This window comes from Elgaria multicarinata, chromosome 4, assembly GCF_023053635.1.
Source record: "Elgaria multicarinata webbii isolate HBS135686 ecotype San Diego chromosome 4, rElgMul1.1.pri, whole genome shotgun sequence".
NCBI classification, from domain to species: domain Eukaryota; kingdom Metazoa; phylum Chordata; class Lepidosauria; order Squamata; family Anguidae; genus Elgaria; species Elgaria multicarinata.
The window spans coordinates 84,102,199-84,123,661 of NC_086174.1; the positions used below are offsets into that span (position 1 = coordinate 84,102,199).

The 21,463-nt window shown below is 39.5% G+C and overlaps 1 protein-coding gene across 4 annotated transcripts in view; it reads left to right on the top strand.

The window, feature by feature from the left end:
* The window catches only part of PTPRK (protein tyrosine phosphatase receptor type K), a 389,066-nt gene that overhangs the window by 237,621 nt on the left and 129,982 nt on the right, over nt 1–21,463 (top strand). For all 4 annotated transcript variants that reach the window (XM_063124699.1, XM_063124696.1, XM_063124697.1 and 1 more), the window contains exon 7: nt 1,721–2,014. In XM_063124699.1, the coding sequence (XP_062980769.1) occupies nt 1,721–2,014 (294 nt within the window). The remainder of the gene's footprint in view (nt 1–1,720; nt 2,015–21,463) is intronic.

The following is a 21,463-nucleotide window of genomic DNA, read 5'->3' on the forward strand; positions in this document are numbered from 1 at the left end:
AACTTAGACATTCACTTGATACATCACACACTGCTGCGTATTTTCTTGTTATTATAATCAAATAAGAAATCTGTACTTATTGTTCAAGGTATTCCTTTGCATAAAGTTATGGCATGGCACAATTTTCTTTTCTTCAGAAGACAGGCAGAATTGCATAATTGTGTGTATAAGAGAGAGTATTTTTAAAGGGGCACAGGAGTGCTGCATTAGTTAAATTGAGTCCACTATAGATTCCGCCATTTTAAGCCTTAATTTTCTACTAATTCTATAAATGACAACTCTTTAGATAATAATGTGAAACTTGTCATCCATATCATACCAGATGAGGTCTACAGTTCTAAAAATTTCAGTTATCTGATAAAATTGCTATATATCAAGTTAAAAAGTTCTGAAAATTGACACGTTTGTACTTTTTACTCGTAGCTGCAGCTTGGCATATCATGTTTGTTTTTCTCAAATGCTGTGCTTGCTTACAACTTACCCTCCGTATACCCACACTTTTCCTTGGTCTTTCAGAGCCAAGTCCAGATAGGGAGGATGGAGTGCCTGGGACCATCAAAGATGCCCCACATTGTTCTAGTCATGTTTGCACGTTGTAAGCAAGCACCATTTGTGACATTGCACAATGTCATCACTGACCATGGTGCACATCAGTTAATGCATCAACCTTAGCTTCCAATTTCCTGGCTTTGTGCTTGAGCTTAAACCAACATCTCTCTCTCTCTCTCTCTCTCTCTCTCTGTGTGTGTGTGTGTGTGTGTGTGTGTGTGTGTGTGAGAGAGAGAGAGAGAGAGAGAGAGAGTGAGAGAGATTTGAAAAGTTCTGTTCCACTGGTGAGCAAATAGAGTCCTCTCCAACAATATGGCAATGGAAGCCAGTCATTGATAAGACCTTGGATCCTGGAGATAAGTTTTTAAGCACAAAATAGGTGTCTGTCTAGAAACAAAAGGTTTACTTATAATTGCTATTAGCTGAAAAAGAATGCACACTGTGCAAGCTGTGGCCAAGGAGCTGTGATGTAGGTCCTTCGATAAATTCTAATCTACAGAAAAGTGACAGTATCTGATTTTGGACTGACAAAATGGCTGAATTGCACAGGAGATTCTTGGATGCTCTTGTTTTTCATATATTAGACACAGAAGGAAGCAGCTACCTAACATTTCATGGGTTTTTTCCCCCAAGAGATGGAAGACATGCAGAAAATGTTAATAGATCTTTTAGGGTAGACATTTTTTCTAGTCTCCTATCCAGCTTTTGGAGTTGCTACGTTGCATTACTGCTGATTGTGAAACCCCCATGTGCCTTGAATTTAGCATTGTTGCCTAATTAACTGAAACGAATTAGCCAAAATATGAACCATCTGGAATGAAAATGAAGCCCCTGTGTTTATTAGTGGATTCATTTTATTCAGGAAAGTATGCTTTAATTGCTTTCTAAAATAAATCATTCCTAGGCAATGGTACTTGGAGGCAGAAACTCCATTGTTATATTTTAACCCCTCTTTCAGTTCCCTGGTGGTAAATTCAATTTTGCAGCAGTATTAAAATACATTTAGTCACCTTTTATTTTATTATTGGGTGATATCTCTTGTTGGCTGTGTATTTAGATATCCATGTACTTCCTTAGTTGCTATAATATAATCTTTTAAGAATCCTGTTCCATAGCTATATTCATAGTTTATTATTTTTCTGATATCGCTCTTTTATATTTTGTCTTACAGAACCACCTCGACCAATAGCACCCCCGCAGCTGCTTGGAGTTGGACCAACGTACTTGCTGATTCAGCTGAATGCTAATTCCATTATTGGGGATGGACCTATTATCTTGAAAGAAGTGGAATACCATATGACAACTGGGACCTGGACAGAAACCCATGCTGTGAATGCCCCAACCTACAAGCTATGGCATTTGGACCCAGACACCGAGTATGAGATTCGTGTTCTTCTAACCAGACCTGGAGAAGGTGGCACTGGTCAGCCAGGCCCTCCACTTATCACCAGAACGAAATGTGCAGGTATTGTCTATAAGCGCAAATACCATTCTGTATTTACTGTGATGGGCGTAATGCTAAAACATTGGACTGCATCCAGTAGTGTCCTTCCGCCAACAGAATGGATCACGCTAGTGAACTGAATTTCTCCTCTCCCATGGAGTTCCCTGCATGTCCACAAAATCTGCTCCAGAGGCTTGGGAAACCTCCTAGCGCAAGTTCGAGAGGGGTGTAGGGGACTGCAGGTTGAGGGAGGGGAAAGGAAACTCCTGTTGCATGAGTGGAGGTCCATATGTGCATTGGTTTTAGCCTTGCATCCTAGAATGTTTTCCATTCCTGTAGCCCAGCCTTCCCCCAACCTCATTGGAACTGAAGTCTAAAACATCTGGTAGGCACCAGGAAGGAGAAGGTTGTTTTGGCCCATGTGTTTCACCTTTGTCAGCTTTATAATTTAGTTTGTAGAACAAAACACCTGGTGGGCCATAAGCTGCCCATTTCTGTTCTAAGGGTTGGGAAACCCTTCCTCAAACATTTTAAGTATGTGGCACAAAGTGGTAGGCAGAAATTAGGGGGCTCTCCCTTGCGCAAGTCGAACTGCCTGCCTTTAATTTCAGAAGCTGTCTGGATCTGAGCCAATATAAATCAAAATGTGATTTCAAGACTCCCTTTCAGAAAAGGATGTTGCATGGAAAAATTGAGCGTGTTTTTTTTGTCTCTGTGTTTTTTATGCCGAAGGATAGTCAAACCTAAGACTTCATTCTCACACCCAGGTCTGTTTTGTTGTCAAACTATCCTATTGTCTCCACTTTGCCATCTCCAAATATAGATGAAATTCTGGTAAACACACTCTTCAAGTTAAGTCCCTTGTGGTGTGTCATTCCAGCAATGTTGCTCTTTCCTGCAACAGTGGAATGACATCAAAAGACTTGGGCAAAGAGCCCATGCTGCATCTGATCCCAGGACAGGTATCAGCCCTTGAAAATTGGGTTAATGGTAGAGTGCAGAGAAGCTTTAGGGGCCCCTCCCCTTGATCTCAGCAGTCTCGCATTACCCAATAGCAAAGGAAAGAGCACTGCTGCTGCAGCTCCCGCATGGCTGATGTAGCATAAGAACCCAGTGTCAGAGGTGGCCTTATAAATAGAAAAAGAGGGGTTTAATACAAGCTGCCTTTATAGTTCCTCTGCTTGTTAATAGCAGGAATTTCAGCAGAGCAATGTGACGGGAAGTCAGGGCCAATTCATAGGTCACTTTAATTGTGTAGGTCGCAGGAGCATACATGCCTTTTCCCTGCCCTGAAGCTCATGGATCTTGCCACAACTCCCACTTCAAATGTTACTCTAATTGCGAGGAAACCAAAAGCACATAGCACTTGTGATTGTACAAGCCACAAAATTAAAGTAACATGTGAACCAACTGAGAATTGCTGTTTTCAACTGAGTTGTTGTTATGGTGCTCTCCTAGGCATGTGTGCTATAATTAAATCTGCAGGAAAAAAGGGTTATTGGAAAAGTTGGGTATCAACTGTTGAAAACATTCCTAAACTAGGCCAGATCAATCAGTAAAGTGAACCACCTTGTATTGATGCTATTTTATTTTCAAAATAAAACAGTGTGTTCCTTGAGGACTCCCTGTTCTGCCCCTATGTCCATTCAGTCTCTGAAACAAATGCAGCTATGAATGGTTCTAAAATTGCCAGTTACCCTGAAATTTGAAGTACATGATGTTATTCCTACCCTAGGATTCATGTTTCAGTCACTGATCAAGTAACGCTCACTGATACCCACTTCTATTAAAGTGTTCTCAATTCTCTTAAATATTTTAGGCCTTGATGCAAACATAAGTGGAAGCTGGAAAATTACAGCTAGAATTGGAGGGGGGGGATGGTGACCTCCACTTTCCCAAAGGTGAACTATAGTATGAATGAGAGTGAAGTTACTTACAGTGCAAGCAGTGTTTATTCTTACTTTAAGCCTTATATGATTTGACCTAGAACCCAAGGGATGTCTGGCAGCTCCAAGCTGGGAAAAAGAAAATACGGGTTAGAAATTTCTTCCATTTGAAACAGGGCCTACATGGAAAAATTCCAAGTGAGCCCACTTTGGATTTAAATCTGTATTTTGTTCTCTTCCCTCCAAGTGTGGGGAGTGTATAACACTATCAATCTGGAAGTTTACAAGTTGTGGAACTTCTCTCAAGTTTGGTTCTGTATTCTAAATCAAGTGCAGTCTCTTAGTTTAACAATGACCAAATTCAGACCAAAAACAGAACCCACAGAACAAAAACTGCTGTACAGGCAGAAACATGTCTCCCACCTCCGCCACTTTTTCTGTAATTGACCGAAAGTGCTGGCACAATTCTGGTTCCAACACATAGAGGAGCTTGTCAGCATCTGAACAGCATTCTTTAAGCATAGCACTAGCAGTTTATTTGTAACATTGTTTTTTAAATAAGAACCTAAGATGAGCCATACTGAATTAGACCCGATCTAGTCCAGCATTCTGTTCACATAGTGGTTAACCAGCTGCATGAGTGCAATAGCACTCTCCCACCTGTTTTTATGGCAACTGGTGTACCCAGGCATACTGCCTCTGATATTGGAGATAGTATACTGCCATCGCTATCAGTAGGCATTGATAGCTTTACTCTCCATGAATTTCTGTAATTCACTTTTAAAGAACCAGAGGGAGATGAGCATCCGAAGCAGGTCACAAAGGAGAGAAACAAGTTCTCAGGATGCAAAATAGATTTATTGACAATAAATCTATGTTGCATCCTGAAAACTTGTTTCTCTCCTTTGGGACCTAATTCCCTTTTAAAGCCATTCAAGTTAATGGCCATCAATTTTAAAAATTGTGTTACTGTGTTTTAGACCTCTGCACTGCTGTTGGCGTTTATCTTAGTTACTTCTTGTAATAAATAAATAAATACCTGGGGTCATCCAAGAAAGCTGAATGGTAGATTCGGGACAGATGAAAGGAAGTATTTCTTCACACAACACATAGTTAAACTATGGAATTCGCTACCACAAGATGTAGTGATGGCCACCAATCTGGATGGCTTTAAAATGGGTTGGACATATTCGTAGAGAAGGCTATCAATGGCAACTAATCCTGATGGCTATATGCTACCTCCAGTATCAGTGGCGCAGTATGCAGTTGCTAAGGAACTTGGGTGGTAGGGTGCTATTCCACTCCCATCCTGCTTGTGGTTTTCCCATGGGCAGTTGGTTGGCCACTGTGCTGGACTAGATAGACCCTTGGTCTGATCCAGCATGGCTCTTCTTATGTTCTTGCACTCTTAACATTTTCATGATGCTAATGCTTTCAATACATACAGTTCTAGCTTACTGAACTGATTCCAGTTGTGTATTGTCAATGGGGGACCTTTTACTTCTATGGTATTGTGTTTGATCTTTATTGTATGTTCAATTTAAAACAGGTTGAAATGATTGTGTGTGTAATCTAAAATATAGTGCCTGGAATTTTAATTTTGAGCTAATATGCTTTACTTTTTGGATAAATAGATATTGCCAAACACGGATGTTTATTGTGCATCAAAGGTTTATTTTCAGTGTACAGGTGCTATGGAACACGCTTTAAAGACAACACTGTTTTTATTTTAAGATAAATTGAAAATGACGTGGCAGTTAAATGTTCTGACATTTCAAAACTGTGTTCTAGTTATCCCTAGTCCTGCATTTCACTTTTAAAATACCTGTGGCAGAGCAGTGCAGTTTTAAGCATCAAGTACGCCATGATTATAAAATAGGACAACTAATATGATTTGACAGTGATTTTCCTTAATTACTTATGATATTTAGCTAGACTTGGCTGACTGGAATGTTATTAAATTAGCTGATTCCCACCCCACCCACCCAAAATAAAAAATGTCAGGGCATTATCTAGTCCCAACACAGGACCTATTGAGCCTGTGGGAATTTTCCATGTATAAGAGCTGCATCCATAGTTGAATTTCACATGCAAATGAATCAGAATTAATCTCACAAAAAGCCTTTAGGCTTCTGGGTATGAGAAATACCAGTGTCTAGGGTCTATGTTTTTTTCAACTCCCTAGATTCTAAAAGAGAATTACATTAGTCTGATGTGATTGTCCAGGGACAGAATTCTGAAGTATCTCACTATCACAAGCACCCTGCTCCTCATAGTTCAGTCCAACCTCTAGAGTGTTCAGTCGGTAGAAGTCTTCCGCAGACAACTTAAGTATATAGGCAGGCTAATATGGAAAAAAGGCAGTTCTGAAGGCACTGAGGTCACTGTTTTTTCAAAGGTCATTATAGCAACTTAAAGTCCAGCTAGATGTTTCCTCAAATGTAATGATGACCAGTGCACAGTGTAATGTGTTCATTATGGCATGCCCTGAACAAAAGCCAGGCTGTTGTATTTTGGAATGTCAGCTTCACCCAGCTCCACATAAAAATCTATATTTTGAGCAGGAACGCAATGGGACAAGGAGTTGAGGCTTTAAATGTGAAATTGATTGTGGCCATAGATCCTGATAAATCAGACTTGAGTCATCTGTCTATATGTTTAAAGACCATTCAGTTGGATTTCTTTTCAAATATGATTTTTAAAACCATGTTAACTTGCAAGGAAGCTGAATGTATAAAAGCAATATACTTCTAAGTATCAAATGTTGACGACAAACAGGGGGAAAGCTGTACACTCATGTCCTATTTCTACACTTCCCAGAGAATTGGGTTAGCTGATGGAAAGAGAATGCTGGACTAGATGGATCATTGGCAGTTCTTATTTTCCCTGTTGCTGCTACTTTATCAGATCTGAAAATGGAACCATATGTAATTACTTTTTTTATTTTACTGCTGTTCAAGATAGTTATCAATCACATGGGCTTATTATCAGTGACAATCAGCTTTGAGGCACCAAAAGCGGTATCAGATAGTGCTTCAGCATTGTTGACATAGTTTTACTGAAGGGCTCAGATAAAAAAGCCATCCTACACTCTTTCATAACATCCAGTGTGGAATGCACGTCTATGTTTCAAGGGCTGCTAAATTTGGGGGGGGGGGAAGGACATTAGTGAAGTTCATTCAAATCTCTAATGCTAAAACATCCCTACTTTTGTTATATCAACTGCTTACAAAGTAGGTAGAACTATCGACTACATATAATCCTTAATAGGCATAAAGAAGGGGGAAATTATCCATGGGTAGTCCTTTCCTGGAGTTGTGCCAGTGAATAACCAGTACATATCTCTAGTGTTTATCATTGGGTCCTATGCAATTGCAACCCCCCCTCCCCAATTCACAGGTCTCACCTTGCATTCTATAATTGGGGGCCTTTGGGAAAAGACTGAGCTTGGTGCAACTTCAGCATCTGAAGGTGATATTTCAAGATATGTTTCTGATGGCACATGATGAAGCAACCTTGCTGAAGCCTAGGGCTATCTAGAAGTTATACTGCTTTTTATACTGTATTTTGTATTTGTGCTTTTAACCTGTTGGTTGTTTTATTATGGTTTTAATTTTTGTGAACAGCCCAGAGAGCTTCAGCTATTGGGCGGTATAAAAATGTAATAAATAAATAAATAAATAAATAAATAAAAATTATGAACATGACAGGCTTATCTTAAAATGGAGTTGTGCTGCCATCTGCTGGGAAAGTGGGCAGACCCAGAATCTAGAGATGCTACTCATAATTGGGTCATAGCGACCTGGTTCTCAGGATCAAAATAGCTGACTGTGGCTTATTTAAGCCCACCATGTCATGCAAACCCGTGCGGTGGTGGTTGCATGATGGTTTAAAAAACCTCACATAACCCATGGGCTGTTCACATTTATTTATTTCATTTCTATACCGCCCAATAGCCGAAGCTCTCTGTTAAACCCTCGCACAACACCTGCCATCTGGGTTCGCACAACATGACAACCCATGGCAAGGTGGGGAATATTTAGAATGGCCATCAACATGTGGAGCTACCTAATGTAGCTTAAATAAGCTACAGTGGGTTGTTCAGTCATGCGAACCAGACCAGTGAATGTAAATATTCAAAAAGTCTTCTTCTCCTTCTCCTTCTCCTCCTCCTCCTCCTCCTCCTCCTCTTTTTTCTCCCCTTGATTTTTGCTGCTGCTTCTGTTAGGAAATAAATCCAACAGAGTTCTTTTGAAGTCCAAGAAAAGTGGCAGGTAATAAGGAGATGACTAAAAGTGCAGGGGAATAGCCAGTTTAAAGTACAAGCAAAGAATACAGAGCTAGATTATCTATGTGGAGATTTATCTGAAGCAGGATATGAAGTTTGAGCTTTTATAGAGAATTGATAATCTAGAAAGTGATGCTAATGGAGATTGCCATAGTTCAGTAAGAAGACTCAAAGCTGATATCTTCAGTAATTGAACCAGTAGTGGTTAGATGTAGCCAGAACTTTCCTAATGAAAGCAACTCTAAATTAACAACATCACTGGGGTGTCTTCTCAGCACTCAAGCAGATAAAAATGGTCTAATTTAATTATGTGCATACACCACTGGAGAGCCATACATCAGTGCAGGTGAGAAGTGTATGGATGTTATTTTTCCTGTACATTTACAGATTTTTCTCCCAGTGTTTTTGTATCCTACTAGACAAGTAGAGAGCCCCAGATGCATTTAGACTTCAGTGATTTATCAGACATACATGCAACTAGTCAATAGATCAAATTTCTGAGAGGAGCACTATCTGTGGCAAGAAAATGTATTGAGCACATTAATTCAAAGCTGCTGTTCTAGCAGTAAAAGGAGAGACATAAATGATCATTCATGTGATACTGCTTCATAATTGCTTAGAAGGAAGCTCCTGCTACAAAGTTCAGATCCTAATTATAATTGTGGTACACCTGAAGAGCTTCAATAAATAAATAAATAATAATTATTATTATTATTATTATTATTATTATTATTTATTATGCAACATATTGTTGCATAACAGTTATCATTAAAAATTGTTATGTTTTAAAGAATATGTTCTAAGTTAGATGATTGTGAAATAAGGTTTACGCTGCAATTCTATACACACTTATTTGAGAGTAAGCACCAGTGAATACCATGAGACTTCTTAGTAGACATATATAGGATTCTGCTGCTGATATTTCTCTCTCTGTGTGTGTATGTATTGAAGATTATGATAGTTCATCAAAATTCTATTTGGTTCTAACATATTTTTAAAATTTATTTATTTGTTTATTGCATTTGTATACTGCCCCATAACTGAAGTTCCCTGGGCAGTTCACGTAAGAGAAAAACACTTAACAATATACAAAAATTTAAAACCACAAAAATATGCAAAATGCACATACATTTAAAACCACTATAACAACTTTACAATCAATGACAACCCCCCCCCCTCAAAAAAAAACCACCCAGACCCAGGCTCATTACATATTGCTAAACGCCTGGGAGAAGAGAAAAGTCTTGACCTGCTGCCGAAAAGATGACAATTTCTTTGGCAGGCCTCAGCAGGGAGAATGCTCCACAGTTGGGGGGCCACCACAGAGAAGGCCCTCTCTCTTGTTGCCGCTCTCCGAGCTTCCCTCAGAGTAGGCACTCAGAGAGAGGACCTTAGATGTTGAACATAGTGTTCGGGTAGGTTCATTTCGGGAAAGGTGTTCCGTCAGGTATTGTGGTTTTTAGTTTCTATAGGAATTATACACACTTCAAAAGTTAAGTTTTTAATTTTTCGTATTTTAAATGTGTTGTTATTTTGTGGATATATTACAAATTAGATAGAAACATGAGAATGATGATATGGAAGAAATATTACTAGCAGCCTATATCACAATATTAATAAACCAGCAGGTATACCAGAAAACATATGCCTGGAATGTCTAATGTTCCCATTAGAATGTACAGGTAGAAACATGGACAAAGTTTTTTAGTACTGGACTGTTTAGTGATGCACTGTTAATTTACTAGGACAGAAAAGACAGACGTTTGGGAGATGCTCAAAAGATGCCTACTACTTTATCACCTATTTAACAGGGTGGGGGAAGTGCTAGGGATTTCCAAGTTATAGAAGGACAGGATGTGACTTTAGGTCCAAATGCAGGAAACAACTAGACATGATGATTGTCAAAAGGTGAAAATTTCCCGTAACAGGGTGAAAGCGTCTTTCAATTACAATGCACTTTCAGGAGACTGAAAGTGAACTGTGTGACTCATTTGCATGGCCCAGCGAATGCAGACCTATAATATTTAGTAGGAAATGATGGTCTTTCCCTCAGCTGCTACAGCAGCCTTGATGACAGTATCTTCACAAAATGCTTTATGTACTTAATGAGGGATGGTGTAATGATCCCCAAACTTATCCCCCTGTGCTGCCCTTAGGAAGACTTGGATGACAAAGAGATACAGGCTGCCCACTTCATCAGTTTGTCCTGTGCTTGCCCAGCCTGAAGACAGGGCTGTTTTGCCTTCCTCCAGCTCAGACAACAAGTCTCCAGTATCTCCCTCTTCTTTGTCTTATAGAAGCCAGTGGTTACCAGACAAGAGTCTTTTAAGAAGCACAGCCAGTTCCTCCAGGAGGCAGGCCAACTGCAGGACAGGCCATGCTAGTTTTCAGATGGGTTCAGCCTTTTGCTGGAATAGCATCTCCCATTGCCTGCAATAATGGGAGAGTCACAGGCAGCTGAGCTCTCCATGGTCCTGACAAGGCCTGCCTGAATCTGAACAAAGCTGGCCCAGTCATTTTCTGGAACCTGAATTTTCCTGACATGAGGTGAAGTCTTAATAAGAGTTTGCCAGATGTGGCTTTACCAGAAGAGACAATACCCAACTTGACCTTGACCCTATAGTCCCAAGTCCCAGGATAGGTGCAATACTTCAATGCCACAAAAGATAATAGCTCTCCCTCTTATCCAGTAATTGTTTAGCTTGGATGGGGGTGGGGGGAGCATTGATTCTATGGGCTGTCACCTTTCTGAAGCAGTATTTTTCCCTCAAAGATAGGCTTTTCATTCTACATTATTAAATGCTATCATATATGCTTCACAAACTAATTAATGACAAAGTGGGACAATACAGGATATTATTAACATGTTCAGTTTCTCACTAGTGACCTAGGGTTTACACTTATGCATTACCCTCAATATTTAGAAATATATCGAACTATACATCCGTCCTTGAGGCTGTTGCACATGGCCTCAATTTGGAAAACGTAATTTGAAAAAGAGAAAAAAAAAGTTTTCCAACCCACCCACCCCCCAAAAAGGTTCACACTATAGGAAGCAATGAGCAAATATCAGCAAATTAACTTAAGCAATGGTGTTATGATGCCATAGTGGAGATGGTCGTCAGAGTTAGTATTTTGTAGCATGCATCAACTTCCCTGAAGGTCATTATTTTCCATTTTGTAGTTTGGGGAGTGAGTGCATTTCCATCTAGTATCCTTATTTAGATGATAAAACCTTCAGGGTAGACATTTTATTCTATTAGCTGTGCAATTCTTTTTAAGGGACAAGTATTCTGAGTGAAGTACTTGGAGTTTGAGCTCCTCTCTTTCCAAATGCTGATACAGTACAAATAAACAATACTGGTACATTTAGAAAGGAACGTCTCAGAATAACTCATTATGTCGTTAGCATTGCAGCTCCATAGAGCTGTAATATATGTGACTAAAAAGTTCATCTGATTTGAGTTATTTTCTTTGGCTACAATTTATAGATGAAAGGGATTCAAAAGAAAAATGGCAAAGACTGTTTGTTAATTTTTTCAGTGCTATTTTTATTGTTATAAATAAACATTCAAAATGTGCATGTTGAAAATTTATTGCTTGTGCCAAGAAGAAAATGAAAACAAATTTAATTTGTTATCCTGTATAGCTGTCAAATGAGCTTGTAGAAATATTGCCTGCTGGATAACCCTGCACTTAACATAATCTGAAAAAATTACCATGTTTTGCTACAAGTTACCCCATTCGAATTCTTTTTGAAAAAGAGTTGCCACCAAATTTTACTTTGAACCGTCCTGCTTACAAGGATGCAAGGTTAGTATGTAGTCCAAAGTCAAACACAGGGAAATCTAAAGACAAGCTGGGATAGGAGGAAAATACATAGCACGTGTGCACACACACAGACAGACCAGGGAGCCGGTGTTCAGACCTTGTTCTTGTGTCTTGATTTGAAAGCTTTTAATCCTGAGCCTTTAGAGCCCCAACCAGAGCACACATGCAAGCCATTAATGTCACCTAAGGTGAGGTCTACTTGTGTGCAGCTCCTTGCTCACATGTATACCTTTATTCACAAGGAGTCCTTGTGCCTCATGTGGGTACTTCTAAGGGTGGCAGTGACTTGAACTTTAGACACCTGTGCTCCTGGGGCTAGGTAGCCACTTGACCTCTGCCTCAAGTTTGAGAAGAGACTATATCTTTGAAAGTAAGAGCTGATGGCCATCTCCCCTGAGGACTAAGGACCGCCCTGATCTGCTTCAAAGTCCCCAGACACAAGCAGCTCCTCTGTGATGCTTGGCTTGGTGGGTTCCAGGTCATCTTCTGAAGAAGAATCTTCAACAAGAAAAATTAAAATAAATTGATAGGATCCTACCAGGCAAAACAATTGCAGGAATCACAAGAGAAGTCAAATTAATTTTGATAAGATTAGCAGCACTTTCCAGAAATGTTTTCCCCCTTTTCTTTTCATACCATATAAAAACAAGCCCTTGTTCCAAATGATTTGCTTATGTAGAACTTGAAGATCTCAGTAGATCATTTCAAGACACAGAATTGAATAAGGGTGTGCCCTTTCACGAGCAGAAAGCCTCTTCAACTCACTGAAGGGATGTTTCCAATTAAGCAGAAGAACGTTGCATGAGAAAAGTGATCCCAAAGCCAGATATGTTCCTCTTTTTGTACAAACTCATGTGTAAGTCTGGCTTTGCAGAGCTACTTCTCAATATCATTTTTTAAGTTACAAGTTTATACATTACAGCCTATAATGTCCTTTTTTTACTGTCCACCTATTCAGACAACACACTAACCCACCATAGATCACTCAAAAATGCAATCCACAGTGGGCTCAGGCGGACTCACGCAGCGCTAGGACAGGCCCATGTCTGACTGCGCTTGATCCTTCAAGAGCAGTCAGGCACAGGTCCGCCTTCACATGCGCCCCCCCTCCCCTGCACTGATGGGGGACTTAAAAGCTTTATTAACAGGGCCTTTAAGGCCCCCATTGGTGGGGGGGGGACGACTACACGATGTTCTGAAGGCTGGGGAAATCACGTATTTTTTTCCTCCACTCTAATGGCGGCAACCTCCATTAGAGTGGAGGGGAGAAATACACAATTTCCCAGCCTTGAGGAAATCACATCCCCACCCCCACCCCGGTGTGCCCAACCAGGGCCTTAAAATCCTCTCAATGCAAGTTTGAGAGTGCCTTTAAGGCCATGATTGGAGTGGCGGGGGGAGGCGAAGCGTGCCTTCCAGGGTTCTGGAAAGTGTGCGATTCCTCCCACCCACGCTAATGACATGGTTGTCAAGGGAATTGCGCACTTTCTGGAGGCCCCAGAAAGTGTGCTTTGCTAAGGGCTCCGGAGGCTTGCATGGCCTGGCTCCTTGGAGCAAGGCTGTGCGAGCAGGCTCGGTGGGGCGAGCTGGGATGGATTTTAATTAAAGCCCAGCCCTAATACCTTGTCAGCCTTGATTGACTAACTGGATCTCTAAGTTGATAGCTATCTAGCTTCTCAAACATTGAGGCATTTATCTAAATAGTTGGCAAATCATGTTGTTTTAAAAATGCATTCTTAACTTAGACAAGTGATATTTGAAAGAAGAAAGAAATTACCTAGCATTATATGAAGATGCATCACTAGTGATGGTCTCGGGAATAATGAGAACAAGACAGGCATTTTCCATTCTAGTCCAACAGCAAAGTGCTAACATTATGCCCTAAACATCTACACACTCCAAACAGCAATCATGCACTGCCATTTTCTGTGCCAATATGAAAGCAAGAGTCATTGTCTTTGACACATATTGCTTCACTTCTTGCTTCTCAAGGTTGTATACTTGTACTTGGGGTTGTTGTTGTTTTGAAACTCCGCTAATATGCAACGAGCAGTCTCCAGTACACTGACGGAAAGGGGGAATAATTGCCATAGCCTGTGAAGTATGCTGCAGTTACATATAATATTAAGTTACATGTACACACTTCTGTAATTATTTGAAGGCAGGGTTCTGTGAATATAGAAATCTTTAGTCCTTTCAGGGAAACTACCATTTTGGAGTCTGTTTTTCTACTGGGTACCATAAACTGGGTAACCACTATTTCTATAGCACATTCTTGTTTTATGAGCAGAAATGTTTATAATCTTTTCTTTCTCCTACTTCCAGAAGTATGTGCTTTGAGTTTCATATGTTTTTATTTGCCCCAATGGAAGAATCTTTCTTCAATAGCCTGTGGTAAGGAGAGACAGCACATTGAAGTGTAATTCAAAATCTGCCTCCCCATGAGGAAAGATGGCAGGTTCATCACTATTGTTAGTTTACTTGTACATACCAATAAAGCATACCACATACTATATATCTACTTTACATTGAAGATACTGAGGTTGGTGGTGGTGGTTTTCATCCCCCTGCTAGTTATTTCCGTTTTGATTGAGCAAATAAACTTCTTCATGTGAAAAATGTGAATAGTGTGGCAGTTGTCTACAAAAGTTAGACATATTATTACTGTCTGGTAGAAAACTATCACTTTAAAAACACTAATAACTAGTTAGTGCCAACAACACATCAAAGGGGGAAATGCTGAGATTCTAGCCTCTTTTGCTTTCTCTAATGCAACGTTAATAATTCAGTGCCACTTCATTTACTATGTATTTTATCTTTCTGTCAATATTAAAATTGTTCTCTGGGTACAATTTAGGGTCATAATCACCATTAACTTCAAAGCCAAACCTAATTTGCCTGGAATGCTAAAACATTCCTGCCCACTAGCTGCTCTTTAGGGATGACATCGCTCTTATGTCACAGCCCTCCGTCCTCCGACTGTAGACAGTGTTTTTGATCTTAGAAGACCTACTGTGGAAGAAATAAGCAGTCCATTGCAGCTTTAGTCAATGTGATGCAGACCCTAGCACTGTTTGGTTGAGACCCTGTTCATATGACACACTAAGCTATGGTGGTTAAGCACTGTGATATAAACATGGCTTAGTGTGTCATGTGAACCATGACTTAGCTTGTTGTGTGAACCATTCCTAAACATGGTGGGCTACATAACCATGGTTTAAACAAGCTCACTAACCAAAGGTTAGTGGCCTAACCATGGCTTAGCGTGTCCTCTGAGCAAGCCCATAGCTAGTTTTGGCACAATCTTGAATTTGTGATATTAGGCTCAAGTGAGACTAGGCTGCCCCTCAGTGTCTATCTCTTTAATGCAGAGAGAGTTCTTTCTCCATGACAGGCACTGCTTGCAAGTTGGCATACAACACATGATAGATAATTCCAACCATTTGATTGCTGCAGTTGCTATTTAAAACACACAAACACACACACACACAGCTAAGTGAATCTTTGCTCGTTCTTAGTATTGAGAAAAGTATTGATTTTCTCATGCTATAATACAGCACTATCCTGTGCCACTGTGTATGGGATAAATTGCTCCAGGTAGATGCAACAACAACAGTGAAATTTAAAATTGACTTTCAGCAGAGCTTTCCTGATATTTCATTCCTTGATTCAGAGTTCCTCGAATTTAACCAACTGGGTTTGAATTATTACTTCTATTGAATTATTATTTCTATATATATTTCTTGAGTTCATTTTGAAATTGGCTGTGCATTGCATAATGAAATATAACCATTAAACGAGGTTTGCAAGCTACTTAATTGGGTGTTGTGCTAGGCCTGAAAAATACTTATGCAGGTTGCCATTTTGTATTCCTTATAATTAATTTAATTGTTTTTCTTTGGGGGAAATTATTAAAAATCTAATTTAAGGTGACCAAAAGCAATGCAGAACTGTCCTATAATAAAAACAGAACTAATACAGCAAACAAGAAATCATTTTTGTATTATAGTTTTGCATAATTAGGTAATGTTTACTCTCAGCATGTTCTGACGACTGGTAATGTGATACAACTTTTCCCCATTTCCCTATGTGGTATTTGTGATTTCAAAATATAAATGGAACCGTGTATTTGCATATTTGCTAATACAGGGATTAAATATTAGATTTCCTGATTTAAAAATGTCTACAAAATATTTTTAGATCCCCAGCTTGCTTTTATATATATTTGGTCTTGCTTGTCAGTTTCTGAAGTACTCTTGATTATTACTACTGTGGAGTTAATGAGGTGGAATTATTTTAAAATATGACTGAGCCACTTGAGGGTGCATGTATTGAAAATAAAGGCATTTCTCCACAATTCTACTTAGTTTCCCATTTTCACCTCTACAGGACAAATGTTTTTGTCTATGAATATATTTTCCTTAATGCCAGAGTTCTTCCACTCTTGCAGCTTTAAAATTTGGCCTTCAAAGCAACCTTCTGGCATGCCTTGATGGTGCAGCATCAATACCCATCCACCTTTAACCTAATTCTCGGACACATTGAAAGTTTACTTTTCAGCAAGCATTGAATAATATATAGTTCGTATGCTTTCCATTTAGCCTGCTTTCTTGGATGCAGTTTCTTTGGGCTAACCTATAGGCAGCTAAGAGTTTGATCTGAGTAGACAGGAAGAAAGGGAAAAGGCAGAAAAAAGGGGGGTTCTGGCCACCAGCTAGGAATATCTAGGGGGTGAAGTGGGCAAGAAAGTAGAGAAGTTAAAAAAAATAGGTGCACAGAGAAAGGGCTATTCAACTGGGGAGACAGAGTAGAAGCAATTTGAATGAAGGATGGATTGGAGGAAGATAGGGTAGAGAAGTATAAAAAGAGGCTGGAAAGAGAATTCATACAGGTCTTGTGGGAATTGGGTGCTGTTTGCTTTGGCAAGGGAGGCTAAATGATGCTGCATGTGTACATGAATTGAATATACCAAGAGTAGGCAACTCGTGTGTTGCTGGATTGCAACTCCTATCAGCCCTGGACAGCATAGCCAGTGCCAACGCATGAAGGGAGTTGAAGTCCAATAAGATCTGGATGGCCACAAGTTATCCACCCCTTGCATACACTGTACTAATGAGCCAGGTTTTCAGCTGCAGATTTCTGATTTTAATTCCCAGCCTTCTATCTAAAAAGAGCCATATGCTTCTCAAAATATTCATCCAATTAACTAATTCACTTCTAATTTGCTATCGGTTTCCCACTTCCAATATTTAAAGGATAAACAGTGGATGTACATCAGGATGTGATACGTCCGTCTCCCCACCCTAGCCCAACTGCAGTTTGATGAGCCTCTTACTAGGTTTGCACTTTCGACTTATCTATTGTATCAGAATTCCAAACTAAGTAATATGGAACTTAGAAATAGATGTGTGTCTACAATTGTCTCATAACTAAATTGGAAGGAGTTTGCGGTTGATTTCTTTCATACTTTTATCATTTTATGTCAGATACTGGTAACATTATTGACTGCTTCTCATTCCTGCCCTTCCATGTGAAAGTGCTACCTAGGAACCATAGAAAGCTGCTCTATAAAATGTCAGACCATTGATCCATCTGGTTCAGTATTGTCTACACTGACTGGCAGTGGCTCCCTGGGGATCGAACTGGCACCTTCTGCCTAGAATGTGCCAGCTGTACCACTGGGAGGTGGCCCTTCCTCTCATTCCTTTTGCAGTTTTATCTTTCTGAAACCATTTCTTGTGATGGGTTTAATGGGAGCATGAGCCAAGGGTAGAAGAAAGGAGCGGACCTCTATTATAGTAATTACTGTAACAGATTCTGTGCAGGACTGCCCTTGAAGAGGGTTTGGAAACTGCAATGAGTACAAAATGCAGCAGTCACATTGTTTTCTAGCTTATGCTGTTTTGACTGTATTACACTGGTGTTTTGCTTCAACAGCCATTCTCTTTCTGAGTAAAATTCAGGATGCCGGTGTTGGTTCTTAACTAAAAAGACTTAAACAGCTTAGGGCCAGTATATCTGAAAAACTGACTTCTCCTGTATGAACCTGCTCATAGTTTTAAGATCTGCAGGTTCACCCTTCTGTACATCAACCAGAACAAGACACTGGATTGGTGGGAACACAGGCCAAAGCCTTCTCTGTGGTGGGACCCCAGTTATGGAACTCCTTCCCTAAGGAAGTTGGTTTAGTTTTAGGTAGGCTATTTAAAAAACAACAGCTACGTTTCTGTTCCACATAGCTTTCAAGTGATTTTAATGTATTAGCTCTGCTCTCTGTTCTTAAGATTGTTTTCTCCTGCTCTTAATTTTGATGTGTGATAGTGTTGTTGTTGTTGTTTTTTAAAAAATTAATAGTTTTAAATTAATTTTAAATTGGAGGGACTTTCGGGCTGAAAGGCAACTTAGAAACAAACTATCTGAAATAGACCTTTTCTATGAAACTCTCCCCATGGCCTGAGTTTGATCCCAGCGGAAGCTGGTTCTCAGGCAGCCGGCTCAGGTCGACTCAGCCTTCCATCCTTCCAAGGTCGGTAAAATGAGTACCCAGCTAGCTGGGGGAAAGGTAACTGACTGGGGAAGGCAATGGCAAACCACCCCGCTACAAAGTCTGCCAAGAAAACGTCAGCAAAAGCAGGTGTCCCTCTAGGAGTCATCAATGACTCAAGTGCTTGGACGAGAGGTTCCTTTCCTTTTCTTTTAATGAAGCCTTTGCTTTAACCCTGTAGTTATCCTCCCAAAACAAAACCTATATAGATGCTCACAGTTCAGTCACTTAATAAAAATCTCAAACCAACAAAGTCTTTCAAGCAGTTGTTATTGTTGTTGTTGTTGCAGAAGTTCTTTGCACTGCTTTGTGAAAACCACAGAAAGAGCCTTAGCTGAGACATGGTGATAGAATAGCATCAGACATTGGCTGCTTAGGAAAAATAATGATATGGGTTGGTGAACAGAGAATAGATTAGATTTCTGTGCATGTGATATAGACAACTAATCAATGCTGGTAATTTTCTGTAAAAGTTACCAAACATTTAAAACATGAAGAGATTATGTGTCTTCTCGTAAATAAAATAGACAAATTTGCAGGCCCAATACAAGCCTCGCGATGATATCGGTGTAAATTGGATGGAACAAGTATGGATAGAAAAAATAGAGTTAACTGTTAGATACTTTACTTTTTCTCAGTGATTGCTATTAAGCTGATTGATGACTGAAGTAAGAGGCATTCAAGACAACACCAACACCAAAACACAAGATAGTTCAAAGTATAATATGCAGACCTCCAAAACATGGAAATATAGCCATATGGCCCGTACTACATTGGCTCATGAGTTGTTGAGGAGGAAGAGGAGGAGGAGAAACACATTCTGAATAGTTTGCAAAGCACACAGCCAATAGAAGTACCTTGGCATATGCTTGTCTTGTTATTATGCGTACTTTTCAAATTGCATGGATCAAGGGACAGGATTCTTGTAGCTGTAAAAACAATCCATTGTGCATTCAACTTTTATCCTTCCTGGCAGCCAGAGATGCTCTGGCTCAGTGAGTAAGGGAAGTTGTTAACACCACCAGAAAGGTGTATGAATGTTCCATCTCATCTAAAGGAGGCAGCACGGAGATTACTTGGACTCATTACTTGGACTTATTTCTAAGTAAATTGTTTAGAATTAAGCTGCAAGAAAGGCAAATCTCAAAGAATATATCACCTGCTATCTCTTGCCTGGCATTGTTAGATCACACATGTATCTCTGTGTATGTGACTTTAAGTTGGAATCGAAGCTAATGTTACCAACAAGAGAGCCATGTACTTACTTTGCACTTAACAAGTCTGAATGTTTTGATGTAAATTACTTTCAGGCAGTGAACATCAGAGTAGTTCTTGTTTTTACCTCAAATTACTTATTCATCTCCTCTGGTAGGACTGAACACCCCTCCTCCTTCCAATTGGAAATGGAAAGCAAATTAATTGGAGTCTGGTAGTTTCAGATCATTGCTGATGAAGATAAATCATGATGAGATACTGGAAATACAATGTACTTGGCAGTCCACATAGGACTCCTAATACATTAATTCTCACTAACACATTATTCAAGGTTTTATTTCTTTCAGATTAGTATTCCAATCCAAAGTGCTCCTGTGGAATGCTTACTTGTGGAGGAAACCGCAATTTTACTTGTTTTGAAACAATGTCTTAAATTATTCCAGATATTTCAATCTCTGAAGATTTGTCTTCATGGCAATGCAAATTGTCCTGTCCTGTTCTTACCCTCTTCTTTTTGACATATCAGTTATTTAGTCTAACACTACTGTTTTGAAAGTCTTCAGTCTGAATAGTAAGTACTATTAATACTTAGATAGATAAATAAATAAATAAAATTTTGAACACTTCCCATAATTTCTTTCTAAGTAGTTTGTATCTTGTTCACTCATCCTTGTATAAAGTCAACATTCATTCTGTCTTCAGTTCACTCTTCATCTACCAGGAAATTAATTTACTGGAGTTGCTATCCTTATTAAAGCACTTGAAAATCCTCAGAATCTATAGCCATGCTATATGAAGCCAACTCACATAGCTCGCTGGGGGATTATGGAAGTTGTAGTCCAACACATCTGGAAAGTTCCAAGTTGTATGACTGTATTTAACGTTAACTTTTCTTTTTTTAATAGCTGTCAGTGTCAGGGGGCTGGTCAGGACTGAACCCACAGGGTTTGTAAAGGGTTTTTTGTGTGTGTGTTTTTATAAAAACATTTTCTCTCCAATCCATGGTCCTAATCAAAACCCCACCTCCACCATCCCATTGGTTTGCTGCAGTAGGGATGCTGCAATCAGTGTCGAGAGCTTCCCTTTAACCTTCACTGCACTTCTTTCAATGGCCTAGATCAGGCTGGACTTTTGAACCATGCTGGAGTTGAATCTTTTCTAGTTAATTGTGTATAGCATTTTGGTGGTCACTTTAGTCAGTTGAACTTGGTTTATACATGGCTGAAAAATTGCGGGGAGTGTGTTGGGTTACCAATTATCAGCCAGCGCATGTATAAGATCTTGTTTCTGAACCATGGTGAAAGGTAAACTTCTGGTTGCTATGAATCAGTCTCGCAAAGTTAACATGAAAGATGACACTAGGCCAGTTTCACTGCAGTAATTTTCTTTGCTTTTTTCTAAAGAGGGTTGGTACTCTTAAAAGATTAATACATTCTCTAATTAAGTGCATGAAATATATTACGAAGTATCATCTGGTAATAAGAGTGTAATTTTTACTGTATTTTTACGAAAGCGTTTATAGATTTTTATTGTATTTATTGTATTGCAAGCCACACAGGGCATTTAGTGAAGATGAAGATAAAAAGCAGTATATACTTTGGAATATATATAATTCCCCAGAGAGCGAGTCGTAGTCCCCAACCCCTACAACTGGAGTGCAGAACCTCCAGCCTGCTTGCCTAATCTGGCCTGCAGTTCACCCCAAA